Source organism: Lissotriton vulgaris, chromosome 8 (assembly GCF_964263255.1).
Source record: "Lissotriton vulgaris chromosome 8, aLisVul1.2, whole genome shotgun sequence".
Taxonomy (NCBI): Eukaryota; Metazoa; Chordata; class Amphibia; order Caudata; family Salamandridae; genus Lissotriton; species Lissotriton vulgaris.
In genome coordinates, this window is record NC_141696.1 from 1,394,494,874 (window position 1) to 1,394,516,889 (window position 22,016).

Here is a 22,016-nt window from a genome sequence, read left to right on the forward strand (position 1 = left end):
TGCCACTACTGATAAGACCCGACCAATCTGGCTTCATACCAGACAGGTCAACGACACATAACACCCGCACCTTATTTGCGCTGGCACATTATTTGGCCCCAGAAGTAAAGACAGTGGCGGTTCTGGTATACGCGGCCAAAGCGTTTGACACAATAGATTGGCCGTTTCTGCACGCAGTCCTGATACGTATGGGGTTTCCTCCAATCTTCATAGGCTGGATCACGATGCTCTACACAAATTTAACAGCACGCATAAGGGTGAACAGACATATCTCGGATCCTATTGCTATACGTCGTGGAACTAGACAGGGGTGTCCACTCTCCCCGATGCTTTTTGCCTTGGTATTAGAGCCCCTAGCTTGTAAAATTCGGCAACACCACCACTACTCAGCCATACAGCTACCAACACGGCCGATACACATCTCCCTGTACGCGGACGATATGGTGCTCTACTTCAAAAATCCGGAGCAGCACCTTAACCCACTTCTACGCGAATATATCAAATTTGGCCAACACTCGGGGCTCCAGATCAACTGGGCTAAGTCCATCGTCTTGGCGTTAACGGACGGCACACACCCAACGGCCATGGATTATCCACTGGAATGGCAAGATGAGCCAACCAGATACTTGGGAGTATGGTTTCACAGGGACCCGGAACTAGTTATCCCTACCAACTATGGGAGAGCAAACTCATCATTAGATGAGAAGATTAAAAGATGGAATAAGCTACCGTTATCACTGGCAGATAGGGTGGCAATTGTAAAAATGGTGCTCCTGCCCAAGTTCCTGTACTTGTTTAATAACATCCCAATCAAACCTTCTGCGGAAGTATTCCGAAATATAAAAAAATTGGTACTGAATCTGATTTGGGAGGGGAAACAAGCCAGGTTGGAATTAAAAACGATGACACTGTCATATGCTGCGGGGGGTTTCAAAGTGCCAGGTCTATATCTGTATTATTTATGCGCAAAAGCGCAATTCGCGCATTACTGGTACCATGAGATTCCTTTCCTGACACATGTGGCGGTGGAAGCTGTTGATGCCGACCCGGTCCCGTTGGCCAGCATACTGCCGCATAAAAGAGCTAGACTACACGAGCGGGACATAAATCCAATGAACACAACCGCGGAGGCGTGGAGGCTGATGGGCAAGGTGACTAATCGCCTACCGCTCTATGCACCAGCGCTACCACTGGCGCATCACCCGGCGCTTTCGGTTACACAAGAGCAGGTTGGGATGGAGTTGCTGAGACGAGCAGGCATAGATAGGATGGGAGTCTTGTATAAAGATGGGGTATTTCAATCCCTAGACAAATTGGACTACATTATCAACCCAACACTATTATTCAGCTTTAACTATTACAGGTTACAGAGGGTGGTAAAGGAACACTTTCCTACATTCCCTGAAGTACCCCAGACCTTGACTTCCTTGCAACTAGTTCTCACCACACCCACCGCCTCCCACCTAGTGTCAAAACTTTACACAACCATGCAGAATGACATTGGCGGAAACACAGAAGGGATGAGAGGTAAATGGAACGAGGTCCTGGATGATACGTTGTCAGAAGAAGCCTGGGCAACTACATGCCTACTCACCGGCATGTAAACTGCAAATGGCAACTTAAGGATCATCCATTATAAATATGTGCACCAAATGTACTACACGCCTCAGAGGCTTCAGAGATACGGGTTGAGGGAGGACTCCAGATGTGTAAGATGCGGGCAGGAGGATGCAGACTTCATGCATTTAGCTTGGCATTGTCGCTCTGTGGCGAGATACTGGGAGCAGGTGACAGAGGCCATAGGTGACATGCTGGGGATAACTCTGGAATGTAAGGCCAAGATATGTTTGTTGGGTATTGTCCCGCAACTGAGGGCGATGCGCCGTAGGTTCTGCGTGGTAGCACTTTTAATGGTGAAGAGAAGGGTTTCATTACATTGGAACAGTAAGATAGGGCCGAAAATGAAAACCTGGCTGGAAGATCTGACGTACTGCCGTGACACACTGGCCACTTATGAAGAGGAGCTGCCATTAGGTTCGCGCCCCAGGGACTATTGGATGTACCTTCGTGACTACTTATTGAAGCACGCACCAGAACAAACAGGATAGAGGGACCGTAGATGTCCTGCGACATAGTGCATAGGGATAAAACATACATAGTTTTTTAATAGAGAGGAAGAATGCTGTGACACAGTGACTGTTGATATTAAATCTCAGGTTGTTTTATTATAGTTAAAGGTTTCTAAACTATTTAAAGTCAAAAAATGGAGTAAAAAATTGTAAGAACATGAACATGCTTTACAGCGTATACAGCACTGATTGCAAGTACGAACGATTTTACATATTACGCCGCCGGTCCCAACGATGTCGGCTGATGGGCTGTGTACAAACACCAAAGTAATATGTAAGTTGAAAAAATGTGAGGCCGGCCTAATAAGGTTGTAGGCGCAAATATGTATTTTACCTCTGTGAAATGTGCAATAAACATCTTACACCCCCCAAAAAAAAGGTGGTGTAATCACCCTTTGCTTTAGATATAGTATGCCTATATTTAACCCTAAAATGGACACATATATTCCTATCAGGCACTCCTATGGCAGGCCGTATCAATCCCGAAGGCAGAGTGCTTGGAATTATGTGAGATGGTGCTCTGGCATGAGCTGAGCCCGTTTGCAGCTTGCGGAACCAAGTCCTAATAGCTGTTCCATGATAACGCGTACCCTATACTCTTAAGTGCCTTATAATCCTCGCAGTTATTTGCCAACTTTGGTATCGCTTTATCAAAACATGTCGAGTAAGGTGTCATACGAATTGGAATACTAACCCCTCGCCGATTCTGGCGACGGGGTTAGCATTCCACCCTTCTAGAGGGACACGACATGTATGTAACTGTGAACCCCGGTTAAAGCCTAACACAGCCTCAGCTCCACAAAATGGATGCTGCCACCACAGACACAAATCTGACCTCCTGCTACTGGGAGTCCTTCCAGCAAGGAGAACTTGGGCAAAGGGTTTCCTGTCAGGGGCGGAGCTAGCACCATCCCAGACAGGGTTTTGTGTATCCCAGGTAGGCAGGGCTGAGAGGAAGGTGACTGCAAGTGGCACCCCGGTGCTCACTGTGCATATGCCGGCTTGAACCAGTTCCAGGAGCACACCAGCCCCTGAGCTGGGGAAAGTCCCGACATGGGAGAGGGGTGTAACCACCACCCTACTAGTCCCACCCATGGGCAGGACCTAGTCGCGTGCCAGCCCCTTTCTTTCGTATAAAGGTAGGAGCGGGCCCCCTTCCCAAATTAGATAATTCTGAATCTTGACTACTTTCCACGAAAGAACTCTTGAACATTTCTGAAGACTCTCACTTGTGGCTAAGGAGTAGCCACCCTGCACCAGCGGGCACCATCTAAGCGCATGCGGTTTGCTGTAAGTCCATCCTCCGGATCAAGACTGCCCAGCTAGACGAGACCCGGATTCCCTGGCATCTCTGACCTCTACCTGCATCATCAGCCCAGCTGAGATTCGTGGGTGTGACGAGACCTGAAGGGACCGGCCATCTTCAAAACTGCACGACGCTTATCCAGCACGACCGCCGAGGGATCCTCGAGTGAGTGCTTTGGGGTTTGAGAAGCCCTAACCCTGAGCAGCTCCAGCACCGAAGTCCAGCCCCCCAGCATCCATGAGATCTGTGTGGAGCCCTTCTGCTCTTTGCTGCTCACCGCGTTGTCCGGTCACTTGCCTGCTGGCTAGTGGCCCTCCTGACGACGAACCACGACGATTACATCGCTGGTCTGGTTGCTCCAGACTGGCCCTTGCTCCCTTCCAAGAGAGGAGCACCCCGGACCCTCCTGGTCCACTCCAGACGCCATCTTGAGTCCACCGCGTGGGCTTGCCTTTGCCAAGGTTTGTTGCCCCAATCCTGGGTTCAGCATCGCCGACAGCAGACACCTTCGTGGGACAGCTCGCACCTCCATCCTGGTCGCCGACAACGCCTCCTGGTCCGAGAGACTGCAGAGCCCAGCGTCGCCCACTCACCTGGTCGAGGTGACTTCATCCGGTGCCATCCTGGTGCCCCCCTAATCACTGGCTAGGGATTAAGAACTGAGTCCCCTCTGCTTTCAGGTCGTCTCCATCACCGATCCAGGCTTGGATCACATCGAACTTCTTCACTGGTCGCCTGCCAGCAACCTCTTCTTTCAGGCTCCATAGACTGGAACGAGGATTCCCGACGTCTTTTGAACCCTATGCAGCCGCAGCCCCTGGGCTAGGTAACCTGAGCATTTCGGTGCTCCAACATAGGTTCACTATCTAAGTGTCCAGATCCTTTTTCGTTTTCAGCCTAACTAGTCGGATTCGTCCGATAACTGTAACTTTACGAAAACTAGTATCCATAGACTTTGTCCCGCATCCCGCGTGAGAGTGCACACTCTGCACCCGATCTCCCTAGGCCTCCTGCTCCTAACCTTAGGGTTCTGTAGTATAGTCCTAGCGATCCTGAAGCCTCTGGATCTTGTTACTTACCTGCTAGTATTTCGCATTCCACTTTTGTAGTATATGGTTTTTCGTGCCCCTCGGGCATTTGTGTAAATTGTGCAACTTAAAGTATTTTCTTAAGAGTTTTGTTGTGTGCTTAGCTCCCTGACTCATAAAGAGATCAGGGTAGACTTGTTATAAATAAATATCCTTTTATTTTCATAACAACTTGTGTGGTGTCCTTTCACTTGGTGTTCAAGAGGTATATGTGATGGTATAACAGCTGGCTTAACACGCCCTCTAGAGTTTAGCCTAAAAACTGCTCTTGTCCATGCTACTAGGATAGCTGGTCTATAAGGTTGACTTACAACCAATCATCAATAAGGGTCGTTTGGTATGATACACAGTGATCACTAGAATAGTGAGCACTATATATCAGGCCAACTTCTCACAATGCGGTCCCTTGTATTATCCTAATCACTATGATATGCTATGTCGTGTCGCTTAAACAAGCTGTATCTGATGAGCACTACCTTCCTATTACGAGCCTGTAATGCTGATTTTGACCTCTGTGTTGTTAAGTTTCCTTTTTTGGCATTTGTACTGGAAAAACCTTACTATATATAATAAAAAAGGCTTTGGCTAGCACTGTTGCTTAGACTTGTAGGTGAGCAGAGGATGCAAGTTTCTACGCTCAATCCTTCAGGATTTCCTCATTTGACCATTCCTTTAGACACACCTCCTGGGTTGGCAATCTATTCAGAGGTGAAGAATTTGCAGTTAAAAGTATCAATCAGAAGAAAAAGTTCCTTCCATTTGCTAACTATCTTTCTGGTGGATATTCCTTATTCCTGTAGATGCCTCATTGATCCCACCCTCCTCTCCATTCTGAAGGAAGGTCATAGGCTGGATAATATAGCAACTTAGGTTGTTGCGCTGAACCAATACATTCCTGATTCTTTTGCTCTTTTGTTTCTACCTTGAAAGATGAGGTAAGAACAGATGAGAATTGATGTCAGGGCTTCAGTGATCTCACCATGACTTCATTTCCAGCGTCGAGATGGAGCAAGGTACGCCTTCCGACATGGGAGAGCTATTTCAGATGGTTCTGGATCCAGCTTGGCACCTGGGATATTCAGAGGCTAGGAATGGTCAGGTAGATGGAGTATCCACCAGAAAGATTGTTACCCAAGATAAGGAAATTTTTATTCAGATGATTAAATTTTGCGGACCATCACAGCCAAAACAATTGTTTTAATATAGAACATTAAGATATTTATTATTATACTCCAGAAATCAACTTAGAATTTAGGTATGTATTAATTATTCAGCACTTGAAGAGGAAAGTTAATTTCTCAACAATAAGTATGTGACAGGACAGCCAAGTTTCCCAATCCAAATGTCAGTAGCATTGAGCAACATGTGCAAATTCTTCCTTTCTCCCTATACTAACCCCGCCACCCTCTTCCACTTCTGTTTATTAGAAAGGGCTTACCTTTTCCTTTTTAAGTGCTTTTTTCATTGATAAGACCTGAATATATCCGATTAGTGCCCTAGAAGCACATGTATATAATTTTTCCTTCATACCTATGTATGTACATATCAGGTCATTAAACATGAGTTATTTGTTTTGTTATACACAGTAATTAATTTTTCATTTTTTTAATAAACTGTTTCAGGTTGCTTTGTATTGTGCTTTGTCTTTTTTAATAATCCGTTTCAACCATATACAAAAAATGCTTATTAAACACCTAACCTATTATTTTTACCATACTTCTAGGTGCCTAAAAAGCATCGAAGACAAAGAGCAACAGTATAAGACATTGTTGAATGAATTTCTGGAAAGCAGGTAACCATTACTTTGCTCTGTTGTTCTCATATTGAGCCTACACAGGATGACAACCAACATCTAGAGCAAAAGTGTTTTTACAAGAGTTTATTTTCACTAGCTCACCTGAGTCAACTTGCTGTCATCACCAACTCCAGCCAGCTTGTTCACATGATCTCTGTTTTTCACTTTGTGTATTCCTTTCCAAGACTATTGCACAGTCCTAAATATATTTTATGTATGTATAACCTTGGAAAGGAATCACAAGGCTGTGTGTGGCAATTGAAATGTTCCCAACGCTGTATGGTATTTTAGTTCAAGTAAACCATATAATTGATAATGGTCACTAGTTTTATACTGCTGATTTGTATGTTTAAGGCAGTACATTTAAATGTAGCACTTAACACTGTTGCAGATTTAGCTTTAACACTGTTGTAGATTCAACATCACTAGGAACATGGATTAATATATTGTGTTGCACCTCTCCAGGTTGTCACAGTGCCAACTGACAAAAGTATAACTATAAATCTGAAAGAAACACGTTAGTATTAGATTCCTTACCTTAGAATATCCCCAGGCGTCAGTCTGGATCCGGAAACTTTTGCGTAGCAGTACCCCTACGCGTCGGTAGGCGTCGTCTGCAGGCGTCCCCTGCGGCTCCGCGTCTGTCGTTGGCGTCGTGCGCCGTGATGACGTCGCTGGAGTATATAGACGCCGCCTCCGCGCGCTGACGTCAGTTCTTCTTTTTTCCGCGCCAGTTAGCGCAGATCCGAAGAGCAGTACTCCGGTCTTTTGACCAAGTTTTTTGATCTTTTTTGATCTCTTGAATCTTGTACGGTGCCGGTAGGATGCCCGGTTTTAAGAACTGTCACGACTGTGACCGGACAATGTCGGTCACGGATCATCACCAACTCTGTCTCCGGTGCCTGGGCCCCGACCACGACGTGGACGCCTGCGTCGATTGCCGGGCCTTGACGAATAAAGCTAGGCGGGAGCGGTCCCGCAAGCTGCTCGAGCTCCGGGTGTCGGCCCCGCGTTGAGAGCGGTTCCGGTCCGGCCGGAGGTCAAGGGAGCGATCGAGGGAGCGGTCGCGGAGCCGTCACGGGCGCTCCGGGATTAGTCACCATTCATCTGGTTCCTCAGGTAGGAAGCACAAAAAGTCGGGGCGTCGTCATCGTACCCTCAACTCCCCCTGACGCTCGCGCGATGCGGCCGAGGGTTCGGGTGGCCCCGCGGCTCCGCGTGAGGTGCCGACGCGGCCTGCTCCATACCCTGCGGTCCCTGGGCATGGCGTGTCACCCAAGGAGATAGAGGCGTTCCTCGTGGCCATGAGGGCTCTTTCTCCTCCGGCGGGTTCTGCGGCGCCTTCGGGCCCTTTGAACCCGTCCGGGGGCCCTAGCGGCTTGGGTGACCCTGCCTCGACGCCGTCGTGTGGTTCGGCCCCGGCTCCGCCGACTGCCCCGATCCCGGCGCCGCAGGGGCCCTCGGGGTCGACGCCGGCTGGTCAACCGGCCTCTCCGGCGCCGATTCCATCGGGGCAACCCCTGGCGCCGGTTCCCCGGCGCCTGCTCCGGGCGGCGCCGGTGCTCGGGCGCCGTCTCCGGGCGGCGCCGTCCCCATTCCCTCTCCGAATCCGGACGCGGAGTCGGACCGGCGTCGTTCGACGCCGGGCTCGACGCCGATGGGGCCTGTGAACCCAGAGGAGCCGGTCTACATTGTTGATTCCGAGTATGGTGAGGATGTAGAATACGGAGAGGGGTGGGAGGGGTCTGAGGACCCTCTGACACGCGAGTATCAGTACGACATGGACTGGACAGGTGACTTGGGTGACGCCAGTGGTCTGGATGACTCCCCCAACCCTGGCTTTGTCTTGCCTCCTACCGTGGCTACGGAGGAGGGGGCTGCCTATTCAGTGGTGTTGATCAGGGCTGCCAAGGCCTTAAACCTTGTGCTCCCCGTCGCGGCCGTGAGGACTAACATCCTCACTGAGGTACTCAAACCGCAGTCATGCCCACAGGAGCCACTGCTGCCGTTCAACGAGGCCTTAACGGACGTTCTTTTGGGCACGTGGTCCAGGCCCGCTTCAGGTTCGCCTGTTGATAGGAACGTGGCCAGACGCCACCGTCCGTGTTCGGACGACCCCAAGTTTCTGCCCCCCCCACCCCTGAGAGTCTGGTGATCCAGGCCTCTACCTCCCAGACCGCATTCCCGTCGACCCCGCCCGACAGGGAATCAAAGAGGTACGACCAGTATGGCAAAAAGGTCTTCTCGTCCCTGAGTCTGGGACTGGGGTCTTGCAACACCGCGTGCCTCTTGGGCTGCTACACCCACTCTCTGTGGGATACGGTCGCGGACCTGCTGCCTGAATGCCCGCCGAAGGTACGGGCTAAGCTCGGCAAGGCTATGATTGAAGGCCGAGACGCAGCAAGATACTCCATCAGGTGTGGTCTTGATACGACCGACTCGCTGGGCAGAGCGATGTCCACGACGGTGGCGATTCGTCGCCACGCCTGGCTGAGATCCGCCAACTTCTCGGCTGATGTTCAGAATGCCTTAATGGACATGCCGTTTGATGGCAGTCGCCTGTTTGGCGACAAAGCGGGCCACGCGCTGGAGCGCTTCAAGGACTCCAGGGTCACGGCCAAGTCCTTAGGTCTCTCGACCCAGCGCCAGCAAACGGGTTCGTTTCGCTCCTTTCGTGGCCAAGGAAGGGGCGGTCCCACACGTGCTGCCAGCCACGCGCTGCAACAGACTTATCAACGCGGTGGCGGCCGTGGAAAACGCCGTGGTGGCGGTCGGGGACAGCGGCGAGGTCAGGCCACACCTCCCCCCACAGCATCTGCCACTAAATCCTCCTAGTCCGAGCTTTCAGGCCCATGTGACACCGGTGGGAGGCAGGGTTCGCCATCACCTCTCCCACTGGCGCACAATAACGTCGGACAGGTGGGTGCTGCAGCTCGTCCGAAGGGGCTACTCCCTCCCCTTCGAGACAACTCCTCCAGCCATGCCACCGCAGAACCACCGTGTGTCGGGGGACCACTTGGCACTTCTGAGGGAGGAAGTTACGGCCCTCTTGGCCAAGGGGGCCATCGAGCGCGTTCCTGGGCCAGAAGTAGGACGTGGTTGCTATTCCCACTACTTTCTGGTACCCAAGAAGGATAAAGGGGGCCTACGTCCTATCTTGGATCTAAGGAACGTCAACGGCTTCCTCCGGAAGGAGAAGTTCAAGATGTTGACTTTAGCTCAGGTCTTGGCTGCTCTCGACCCGCAAGACTGGATGGTAGCGTTGGACTTGCAGGATGCGTATTTTCACATCCCCGTCCTGCCGGCCCACCGGCGTTACCTGCGGTTCACGGTAGGCCTGGAGCATTTTCAGTTTATCGTGCTCCCCTTCGGCCTTACCAGTGCCCCACGGGTGTTCACCAAGGTGATGGCGGTGGTCGCAGCTCATCTGCGCAGATTGGGGGTCTCAGTCTTCCCCTATCTAGACGACTGGTTGTTGAAGGCGGGCTCGCCCCAGACAGTCGTCCACCACCTTCAGATGACGGCAGACCTCCTGCACGAGCTGGGGTTCTCCATCAACGTGCCGAAATCACACCTTTGTCCCTCTCAGAAGCTCCTTTTCATCGGAGCGGTTCTCGACTCGGCGCAGTTTCGGGCCTATCCTCCGGAACGGCGAGTCCAGGATATACAGGCTTTGATTCCCATCTTTCAGCCGTTATCCCGGGTTTCGGTCAGGTTGACGCTGCGGCTGCTGGGGCTGATTGCTTTCTGCATCCTTCTGGTGCATCACGCCCGGTGGCGGATGCGGGCTCTGCAGTGGGACCTGAAGTTTCAGTGGGCCCAGCATCAGGGCAATCTGTCCGACCATGTCTTGATCTCGGAGGGCACTGCAAGTCAACTGCAGTGGTGGCTTACGGACTGCGATTGGGTCAGAGGCAGATCCCTCTCCCTTCCCCAACCGGAGCACGTTGTTGTGACGGACGCGTCCCTCCAGGGCTGGGGAGGCCACCTGGGAGAGGCGGAGATCAGAGGCATCTGGTCTCCGGCCGAGTCCGGCTCCATATAAACTTGTTGGAGCTCACGGCGATCCGTTTGGCACTGAAAGCATTCCTCCCCTTTGTCAACGGGAGTGTAGTGCAGGTGTTCACGGACAACACCACCGCCATGTGGTACTGCAACAAACCGTGCGAGGTGGGGTCGTGGACCCTCTGCCAGGAGGCTCTGCGCCTCTGGCAATGGCTGGAACGTCAGGGCGTGACTCTGACGGTTCAACACCTGGCAGGTTCTCTAAACGCCAGGGCGGACGAACTCAGCCTTCGGTGCTCGATGGATCACGAATGGCGTCTGAACTCGGACGTGGCGCAAGGCCTCTTTCGGCAGTGGGGAGAGCCTTGGTTAGATCTATTCGCCACAGAAGAGAACGTGCAATGTCATCAGTTCTGCGCGTTGGAGTTTCCAAGACGGCACTCGCACGGCGACGCCTTTCGTTGCGAGTGGAGTTGCGGCCTGTTGTACGCCTTTCCACCTATACCACTTCTGCCCAGAGTGCTGAAGAAGATCAGGGGCGACCGGGCCCAAGTCATCCTTGTGGCTCCGGACTGGGCTCGAAGGTACTGGTATCCCGAGCTACTCAGCATGTCAGTCGGTCCCCTGATCCGCCTGCCCCTTCAGGAGGACCTTCTGTCGCAGCAGCAGGGGACGGTCCTCCACCCGAACCTGTCCAGCCTCCACCTCCATGCGTGGAGATTGAGCGGTGGCAGTTGAGGCCATTTGACTTGCCTCCTGAAGTCTGTGATGTGATTCTGGCAGCCAGGCATTCCTCCACGAAATCGGTATACGCCTGTCGGTGGAACAAGTTTGTGGCATGGTGCACAGCAAAGGCTGTGGATCCTCTTTCTGCCCCTCTTTCTGAGGTTCTTCTCTTCCTTCTTTCTCTTGCACAGCAGGGCTCTGCTCTGGGCACTATCAAGGGCTACCTTTCTGCCCTTTCGGCCTTTCTGAGGCTGCCTGATCAACCTTCTTTGTTCAAGTCCCCATTGTAACAAGATTCTTGAAGGGCATCACACACATGTATCCACCTGTTCCGTTTGTGATGCCTCAGTGGGACTTGATCCTGGTTCTAACATTCTTGATGTGTGCTCCCTTTGAGCCCCTTCAGTCCTGTTCTTTCCGTCTCCTGACTTTAAAGACGGCCTTCCTGGTTGCCATCACCTCTGCCAGGAGGGTGAGTGAGCTCCAGGCTCTTTCTGTCCAACCTCCTTTCATGTCCATTCATCCAGACAAGGTGGTTCTGAGAACTAGACCTTCTTTCCTGCCCAAAGTTGTCTCTGCTTTTCACATCGGGCAGTCCATCACCCTCCCTTCCTTCTTCCCGCCTCCGCATCCTTCAAAGGATGAAGAACGGCTCCATCGTCTGGACCCAAAACGTGCGCTTTCATTTTATATGGATCGCACACGCCAGTTCCGGGTGGATGACCAACTGTTTGTTGGCTACGTGGGTGCGAAGAAGGGACGGGCGGTACATAAACGGACCATCTCTCGGTGGGCCGTTCTGTGCATCAAAGCGTGCTACTCTTTGGCTCGGAAGGAGCCTCCTGTTGGGCTGAGGGCCCATTCCACTCGGGCCACGGCGGCTACTACTGCCCTGGGGCGGGGAGTCCCCTTGCAGGACATATGCCAGGCGGCTATGTGGGCCTCGCTGCACACCTTTGCGAGGCACTACTGCCTGGACGGTCAAGTCCGGAGGGATGGCTTCTTTGGCCGTTCTGTCCTCCAGGACTTTCTGGTGTAGGATTGTATTGGTTCGCAGACCCACCACCGGGGTTGGTATTGCTGGGGTATCTATTCTAAGGTAAGGAATCTAATAAAGACGTGTTTCTTTCAGATGAACAAGTTACTTACCTTCGGTAACGATATATCTGTAAGAAACATTAGTTAGTATTAGATTCCTTACCGCCCCACCCATCCTCCCCGTTCTGCGAACTGATACCTAGGGTTAAGGACATCCCTTTCAGGGCCCTAGTTTCAAATGGCACCAGTGTTGGTTCTCACATGGCTCTGCGTGTTCTGGCGCGGAAAAGCTGTGTGCAAAGAACTGACGTCAGCGCGCGGAGGCGGCGTCTATATACTCCAGCGACGTCATCACGGCGCACAACGCCAACGACGGACGCGGAGCCGCAGGGGACGCCTACCGACGCGCAGGGGTACTGCTACGCAAAAGTTTCCGGATCCAGACTGACGCCTGGGGATATTCTAAGGTAAGGAATCTAATACTAACTAATGTTTCTTACAGATATATCGTTACCGAAGGTAAGTAACCTGTTCTTTACTCACCTTCCACACAGCATTCAGTTTTTTTAGAAGGCTTTACAGTTAAGTAAAAATTAGGAAGATAGCCTATTTTAGCACATTCTCTCCATTTTGAGGCAGTCGGTGGTTATGAAACGGATTTTGTCTTGTGGATTGGGGAAACAGCCTTTTCAACGCAGCCGTAACCAGGCAATACCGTTACTATTCATGTGCCTTTAGCACGCTAAATTTTCCACAAATATGCCTTCAGGGTGGTTATTGGTTTATGGGTGGCAAGTATATTTTAGGCTTTGGGTGGGTAAGGGTTTTTGGGCAGCAATGGTATTTTTAGGGTTTAGTTTAGGTAAGGGTATTTGGGTGTCAAGGGTAATTTTAGGGTTTAAGGGGGTTCAGTTTAGGAGTTGTGGGTTAATATGGTAAGATATATGCATATATATATATATATATATATATATGTGTATATATATATATATATATATATATATGTGTATATAAATATAAATATACATGCACACACGTGTGTGTGTGTATATATATATATATATATATATATATATATATATATATATATATATATATATATGTATATATATATATTTATATATGTATATTACCTACTGGCGGTCGCCAGTAGGTATATATAGTTAGGATTTTTTCCCTATGGGATTTCTGAAAATTCTATGTCTAATAACTTTGGCGTTTGTGCACGGAATCGGCTGAAATTTTCAGGAAAATGGCACATTTTGTTTCTGAGCAGCTCCTGGAAATTTGGGGGGGGTTCGTCAAGGGGGGGCCGAGAAAAAAGGGGGGTCCCAAAACGCGTTTTTCCCATGTTAATTTCCATAGGGCGGTTGGACTCACTTTTAGCCCGAACGGCTGAATGGATTTCCACGAAACTTGGCAAAATTGTAGGGACTGTTAGCCCGATGTGCCTTTGCTAGGTCTCAATATATGTGCTTCAGTGGATTTTGAGAAATTAACGTTTAAATCAAGATATATATCTGTAACAGCGCTCCGGGCAGCGATCCGGTTAGCGAACTTTTCGCGTATTGGAACTTTGCGATGCGAAGCTGATTGGCCCTCCGGTGTCTGTCAACATTCTAAACAGTCCGGAGCGGCCGCCATCTTGTCTCTCGGTAGGATCGAGAGACAAGAGGAGGCCAAAACAAAGGGGGAAATGAAGGAAAGGGGGCAAGGTAGACCCCTTCTGACCCCCTAGGATTGATGAGGGGGATATTATAGAGCCACGCGGGGCCCCAAAAAAAAAAAAAATCCGATTTTTTGCGCCGTAGAGACGCGTCTTGGTAAGCGAACCGGGCAGCTAACCGGGAAGCTAACCGGCAGTGTAACGGGAGTCTGAGGAGTAGCTGATTGGCTGTCAACATGGTAAACAGTCCGGAGCGGCCGCCATCTTGTCTCGGTAGGATCGAGAGACAAGAGGAGGCCAAAACAAAGGGGGAAATGAAGGAAAGGGGGCAAGGTAGACCCCTTCTGACCCCCTAGGATTGATGAGGGGGATATTATAGAGCCACGCGGGCCCCCAAAAAAAAAAAAAAAATCCGATTTTTTCGCCGTAGAGACGCGTCTTGGTAAGCGAACCGGGCAACTAACCGGGCAGCTAACCTGGAAGCTAACCGGCAGTGTAACGGGAGTCTGAGGAGTAGCTGATTGGCTGTCAACATGGTAAACAGTCCGGAGCGGCCGCCATCTTGTCTCTCGGTAGGATCGAGAGACAAGAGGAGACCAAAACAAAGGGGGAAATGAAGGAAAGAGGGCAAGGTAGACCCCTTCTGACCCCATAGGATTGATGAGGGGGATATTATAAAGCCACGCGGGACCAAAAAAAAAAAAAAAAAAATCCGATTTTTTCGTCGTAGAGACGCGTCTTGGTACGCGAACCGGGCAGCTAACCGGACAGCTAACCGGGAAGCTAACCGGCAGTGTAACCGGAGTCTGAGGAGTAGCTGATTGGCTGTCAACATTGTAAACAGTCCGGAGCGGCCGCCATCTTGTCTCTCAGTAGGATCGAGAGACAAGAGGTGGAAAAAATAAAAGGTGTAAATGAATGAAAGGGCTAAGGCAGACCCCTCCTGAACCCCTAGGATTGATGAGGGGGCTATTAAAGTTCCCTGCGGGGCAAAAGAAAAAAAAAATTGCGATTTTTCGCGGTAAAGGTGCTTCCTGGTACGTTAACCGGGCAGCTAACCGGCAGCGTAACGGGAGTCCGACATATTGTGTTTTTTGAACGTTTGTGATATGTGCACGTGTGGATTTTGTCTAATTAAGGTTAAAAAAATATATATATATCTTTAAGCGTGTTCTGGCGCGCTTACGTTTTGGGTTTGGTTTGCGCTGCAGAGACGATAAGTCACGGTTATGCGATGCATCATGAGGCGTCTCACGGGCTACGTGATACGTCACTTAATAAAGAATATATTTTACAGCTATAGATATTAGCTTTTAAAAAACCAATGAAATTCACAGAAAAAACCATAGGTTATAGACCATATATAGTTAGGAATTTGCATTTACAAAACCTTGAAAATTCACTGAAAAAACCATAGGTTATAGACCATATATAGTTAGGGATTAGCATTTAAAAAACCTTATTTTATTTGCACAAAACCATTGAAATTCCATATATAGTTAGTTGCACTAACTATATATCGCGGACCCGCAATCCACTGCTAATGATGTCACATATTACATCATTCATGACATGGTCAGTGACATCACTGATGACATCTCAAATGACATCTCAAATGACATCACTGATGGCATCACTGATGACATCACTGATGACATCACTGATGACATCACTGATGACATCACTGATGACATCACTGATGACATCACTGATGACATCACTGATGACATCACTGACATCTCATTTGACATTACTGATTACACCACTGATATCATTTATGTGATAATACATCTTCAGACTCTAATATAACCTTAGATACACTCAGTGTAAACAGGCACTCACAGACTGTCACACATCCATGGAGTTACTCACACACCTAGTCAGTCATGCAAAGAATCAATCACATCTCCATTTCCTCAACTATACAGTTATACACACCTTACTTATTCAAACATATAGTAACACATATTTACTCTCTTATACAATCCTTGATACAAGTTCACAATGATTCATACAGCCACTCACACATTCACTGGCTCTTATGTTCAGTTATATATATATATATGTCAACTCTCACATGGAGTGTGTTTTACATATGTACTTACTTTGACATGTAGCACTGAGATATCTATTCACTCACCAATATACTCATGCACACAGTCAACTGTCCATACAGCTGTTTCTACATGCACTTTTGAACCCATACACCTAGGGAATCAACTGCTCACACATCTATGCACAGAGTTATACACCTCCCAGCCACCCACACACATACTCAGTCTCCCATACAAATACTTGGGCAACCATTCAATAACCCATATAGTTACTGATATAGCTACTGATTTAAACATGCAGCAGTTTACAGAACAACATAAATAATGATTGCCAAATTAAGACACTTTAATCACTAACCCATACACTCAGTGAGACACATTTAATTATTCTCTCATACAGTCAGTCATGCACCTACTAAATCCTTCATCCAGACACTTATACATCCACTCATTCTTCAATATGTAAGACATATTTTAACTTTACAGAAACATACAGTCACTGGGTGTTGTCATCAGTGATGTCATCAGTGATGTCATTTGAGATGTCATCAGTGATGTCATCAGTGATGTCACTGACCATGTCATGAATGATGTAATATGTGACATCATTAGCAGTGGATTGCGGGTCTGCGATATATAGTTAGTGCAACTAACTATATATGGAATTTCAATGGTTTTGTGCAAATAAAATAAGGTTTTTTAAATGCTAATCCCTAACTATATATGGTCTATAACCTATGGTTTTTTCAGTGAATTTTCAAGGTTTTGTAAATGCAAATTCCTAACTATATATGGTCTATAACCTATGTTTTTTTCTGTGAATATATATATATATTTTTTTTTTTAAGAAACAAAGGTTACAGGGACGTTGTAATTAGGCTCCGGTTGAACTCGTACAAAAACAGTAAAATTCAACAGTTATAGTTACCTGAGCTAACTATAACTTACACCTGCCCCCACAATGCACTTCTTATGACCTCACATATTACATCACTCATGACATGTTTTTGTAATTGCATGCCAACTAAAACGTCCCTGTAATGTTTGTTTTTTTCAGTGAATTTCTAAGGTTTTTAAACTTTTTTTAACTTTAAGTAAGATGACCATCGCAGTAAACAGTGGGATGAGGGTTGAACACTGGGCCTGGCCTGGCCTGGCATTGTGCTGCTCCCCACCCAATCTTGCTGCTCCTTGCCATCCATTGTCCAAGTCCATGACACTGCTCTCTCATTACGTACTATGTGGCCATTGTTCTGCCACTGTCCTTCCCGCCTGCTTAAACAGTTAGCTTGCTGCCTTATCCACTGCCTCCCTACCCTCTGTTGTCCGAGTCCATACACCAGCCCCCTTCCTCCTGCCCCGCATGGTCCGATGTGTTGCCACTGCCCTCCGTTTAGCTTGATGTCCCTGCTCACACTTCCTGCCCTCTGTTGCCCAATGTTATGCCCCAATTGCCCTCCTTCTTAGCCTCTGTGTTTAGCTTTCTGCCCCAACTCTCCTTCCCCCTGCCCTCCGATGTCTGTGTGCATGCCCCTTCTCTCTCCTTTTTGCCCACCATATTCCATGGACCTGCCACTCTCCTATCTGCTCTGAGTGTCGAGCTGTCCCTGTCCCTTCCACCTGTCTAGCATGGTCAGATGGCTGCCGCCTGCCTCTGCTATCTCCACCTTGCCTGTCGAAGTTCCAGGCCCCTATCCCCTGCCTCCTATCCTCCGAGGTCCATTTTGCTGCCACTCCATTTCTTCCCTCCGTGGTCTGTTGTGCCGCAACTGCTTCTCCTATCTGCTCTGTGTATTCTGTTGTGAAGCTCATTCCCCTGCCCTCTCTTCTCGGTGTCCAGCCCCTACCCCTCCCTTCTGTCCATGGGCCTTTGTGCATGCCCCTGCCCCCGCCCTCTTGCCCACCATGGCCTTTGTGCTGCCGCTAACCCTCTCGCTTGACATGCATGGTCTTATGTGCTGCCACAGCCCCTCCCACCTGCCTATATGGTCAGCTTGCTGCCGCTGATCCCCTCCCACCTTCCCTACGTTGTCTGTGTGTATGCCATTATATTCTGATAGATACATCTGCCAGTGGATTCCTCACCTTGTGAATATCCCCATTGGTCAGTAACATTCGGAAATTCTTTTTGTAGCTTTGCGCCGACGTGGACGACGTCATAGAGGCACGGCATCGCACGCGACTCCGCTGACGTCACCGACACCATAATAGGCCTGCGCCGGCGTGATGACATCAGTTCCCTTTTTCCGCGTCGTCGACGCTAACGGTTTCGGGGAATCTCTGTAGCTGTTTGGTAACTTTGTTGCTATTTTCTCGATTTACTTGCTTCTTTGTGTCTCCAGCGATGTCGACTAAGAAGACCGGGTTCAAGCCTTGTGGAGAGTGCGGCAAAAAAATGTCGATCACGGACCCGCACGAGGATTGTATCTGGTGCCTGAATTCGGACCATGATGTCGACCGCTGCTCTTCGTGTAGAAAAATTAACCCGAAGGTGCTTCGTGAGAGGGAGACCAAGCTTCTGATGGCGAAGTTGAGAGGAAGTAAGGAAAAGAAGACTTCTAGATCGCGTTAGAAAAGGGCGAGGTGAAGTCGAGGTCGCGATCAAGATCCCGTACGGCGTCGCCTTCGAGGTCCTCCTCTGATCATGCTTCGAAGTCGAAGAAAAAACATAAGAAACGAAGACATGGGTCTCGACATCACTCCGGTAAGAGTTCGGACTCGAGACCGAAGTCGCCAAAGAAGAAGCATGCGAAGAATTTCGTGTCTCCTTCGCCGGTGGTCTTGGATACGGCAGGTGAGGCTTCACCTTTGGAATCGCGAGCTCGTTCACCGACTCCGGTTCCGAATCCGTCTCCGGTCCCGTCCCCGGCTCGAGAGGATGAAGAGGTTCTGTTGGATTAGGGTTCTGTTCCTGAGGAAGAAGAGGCAAATCCGGAACCTATAAAGGGTCAGTCTGAGGGTTCTCACCCTCTGCAGTCTCCAGTATCCGATGCAAGGAGCTTTGGGGGACGCGTTTCAGTTGAGTTGGGACTCAAGACTCCTTTACGTGTTTCCTCCCATACCCTTGATTCCTCAGGTTCTGAGGAAGGTTCGCCAAGACCGGGCCCAAGTCATATTGATCGCCCGGATTGGCCAAGAAGGGTGTGGTATACAGAACTTCTCCACCTCTCCTCGTGCCCGCCGCTCCATCTCCCTCACAGGGCAGATCTCCTCTCCCAGATGGAGGGGCAGGTTCTACACCTACACCTCCAGACCTTACACCTTCATGCCTGGAGATTGAACGGGGCAACCTGAATTACTTTTCTCTCCCACACAATGTGGTGGATGTCATTCTTTCAGCCAGGCGTGACTCCACTAAGTCAATATATTCTTACAGATGGTCTAAATTTGTGATTTGTGTGGGGAGAAATCCGTTGACCCTTTGAAGGCTCATTTGTCTGATATTCTGCAGTTTGCTCTTTCTTTGGCTCTGCAAGGGTTTTTTGTTGCCACAGTTAAGGGTTATCTTTCGGCTTTGTCGGCATTTCTCTGCTTGCCGGATCAGCCGTCATTGTTCAAATCTCCTGTGGTTCTAAGATTTCTTAAGTGTCTCACTAATAAATTCCCTCCTGCTCCCTTTATTGTGCCTCAATGGGACTTAAATCTTGTCTTAACCTACTTGATGGGTTCACCCTTTGAACCCTTACACAAGTGTCCCTTGAGACTTTTTTGAAGACGGTCTTCCTGGTTGCAATTACCTCGGCAAGGAAGGTAAGTGAGCTTCAAGCTCTTAGTTCAAAGCCCCCGTTCTTGACCATTCATGCTGAACGAATGGTTCTCAGGACCAGGGCTGCTTTTCTGCCTAAGGTGGTAACTCCCTTCCATCTAGGACAGTCTATTACCCTACCTTCCTTCTATCCTCCCCCTCTCCCTTCCAAGGAGGAGGCGAGACTTCACAGCTTGGCCTCTAAGAGGGTGGTGAGCTTTTACTTGTATAGGACAAGAGAGTTCAGGTTGGATGACCAGCTGTTTGTTGGATTTGCTGGCTGCAAGAAGGGGAAGGCGGTGCACAAGTGCACGCTCTCGAGATGGATTACCCTCTGCATTAAGATCTGCTACGCCTTGGCGGGTAAGGACCCTCCAGAGGGTATAAGAGCTCACTCTACTAGAGCAAAGTCATCTACGTCTGCTTTGTCTAGAGGTGTACCTGTAGAGGACATTTGTAGAGCAGCGACATGGGCCTCCCTCCACACTTTTGCAAAGCATTACTGCTTAGATAGTGAGGTGAGGAGGGATGGTCATTTTGCGCGCTCTGTTCTTCAGGATTTTCTGGTATAGAAGAGTGGACACCCTCCTCCGGGAGTTGGGACTGCTGTGGGAATCTATTCACAAGGTGAGGAATCCACTGGAAGATGTATCTATCAGTAGAACAAGTTACTTCCCTTCGGTAACGCTTTTTCTGGTAGATACAGTATCTGCCTGTGGATTCCTCACTGACCCACCCGCCTCCCTGTTGTCTACTCTTCTATAACTAGGTTACTTTTTTGTAATGTATATATAAATTTTAATGTCAAGGGAATGTTTTGTTTCAATTGCTTTTCTTCATTTGCTTCACACTGTGTGTGTTATCTTGACATTTATGTACTGTGTATACTGTGTATATATCTACTGTCATTGGTCCGTCCGTGTGCCTCGAAGGCACGGAAAAAAGGGCGGAACTGATGTCATCACGCCGGCGTGGGCCTATTTCGGTGACGTCAGCGGAGTCGCGTGCGATGCCGTGCCTCTATGACGTCGTCCACATCGGCGCGAAGCTACAAAAAGAATTTCCGAATGTTGCTGACGCAAGGGGGATATTCACAAGGTGAGGAATCCACAGGCAGATACTGTATCTACCAGAAAAAGCGTTACCGAAGGTAAGTAACTTGTTTGACTCACTGTAGCCCTCCATGGTGTTTATGCTTCTAGTGCCCATCCCGCCTTCCCTCCATGGTCAGCTTGCTGCTCCACACCTGCACCCTTGCCCCCTGCCCTCTATTTTCCATGTACAGCCCCTCATCCCCTCCTTCCTGCCTTGAATGGTCCTTTGTCGTGCTCCTGCTACTTTCCTCCTGCCCTTTATGGTCCTCTATGCTGCAACTGTCCCTCCTGTCTGTCTGGTATGGTCAGCTTACTGCCCTTGCCTCTTTACCCTCTGCTCCCTGTTGTCCATGTGGATGGCCCTGTCCCCTCCCTAATGCTTTCCATGTTGCATTTTGCTGCCCTGCTGTCCCGCTTGCCCTCTGTTGTGTATTGTGGTGCTGTAACTCCTGATGTCTGCCCTGTAAGGTCAGTTTGGTGCCCCTGCCCATCGCCCTCTTGCCCTCTGTTATCCGAGTCCATGTCCATACCTCATTCCTCCTGCCCTATATGAGCTAATGTACCTTACTTTCCAACATTCTGAACCTGGTAAGATGGAGATTTTCAACACAAACCTGGGCAATTGATTTTCCTCATGGACTTAGATTGAACAAGAGGAGATTTTAGGTAGGAGACAGATAAAGCTTGAAAGAATCTGGAGTCTCCTGCCTGAATCGGGTCTGTTGGCAGGTATTGTTGTACTGCCACTGCCTCTTTCTTCTTCCCTCAGTGTTCTTTTATATTGCCACAGCCTCTCTTGCTTGTACTGCATGGTTGATTTGTTGCCCCTACCTCCCTTTCTCCTGTCCTCCATGGTCCGTTGTGCTGCCACTGCCCCTTTTGCCTGCCCAGGGTGATCCAACATGTTGCCTCTGCACTCTCCTCCATGAGAGGGTCTTATTCCCATAGAAATTATACTTAGTGCTCTAAACAACTAAAATTATTACATATTTTCCTATTTTCTCAGACAGAGACAAATCACTTTTACATAATTTGCTATCATTATGGTGTATTTATTCAGTTAATCCCTTGATTATATGTTACACTTGAGGGAGAGAATGTGGTGTTTCAGCCAATGCTGCAGACTTTGCAAATGGGGAACCAGGTTCGAGTTTAGGCGTCAGCTCAACGTCCTTAGATTCAGGTCAAATCACTTAATCTACCAATGCCTAAAACCAAAATGAACATATCCTTGTGTAATGTAACTGATGCTCATTTAAAGCACACCAATACCTTCTGGTCATGTCTGCGTTATAGAATACTGCAAAAAAAGATTGTATCTGAAAGAAACAGGTTAGTATTAGATTCCTTACCTTGGAATATCCCCAGGC

At 49.0% G+C, this 22,016-nt stretch overlaps 1 protein-coding gene across 2 annotated transcripts in view; it reads left to right on the forward strand.

Annotated features, from left to right (window-relative positions):
- Positions 1-22,016, forward strand: part of LOC147698808 (E3 ubiquitin-protein ligase TTC3-like) — a 1,930,429-nt gene that overhangs the window by 1,478,608 nt on the left and 429,805 nt on the right. For both annotated transcript variants that reach the window (XR_015299370.1, XM_086935404.1), the window contains exon 37: positions 6,247-6,315. Coding sequence is in view for 1 of the 2 variants with exons in the window: in XM_086935404.1 (XP_086791530.1) it covers positions 6,247-6,315 (69 nt within the window). In the remaining variant the exon portion in view is untranslated. The remainder of the gene's footprint in view (positions 1-6,246; positions 6,316-22,016) is intronic.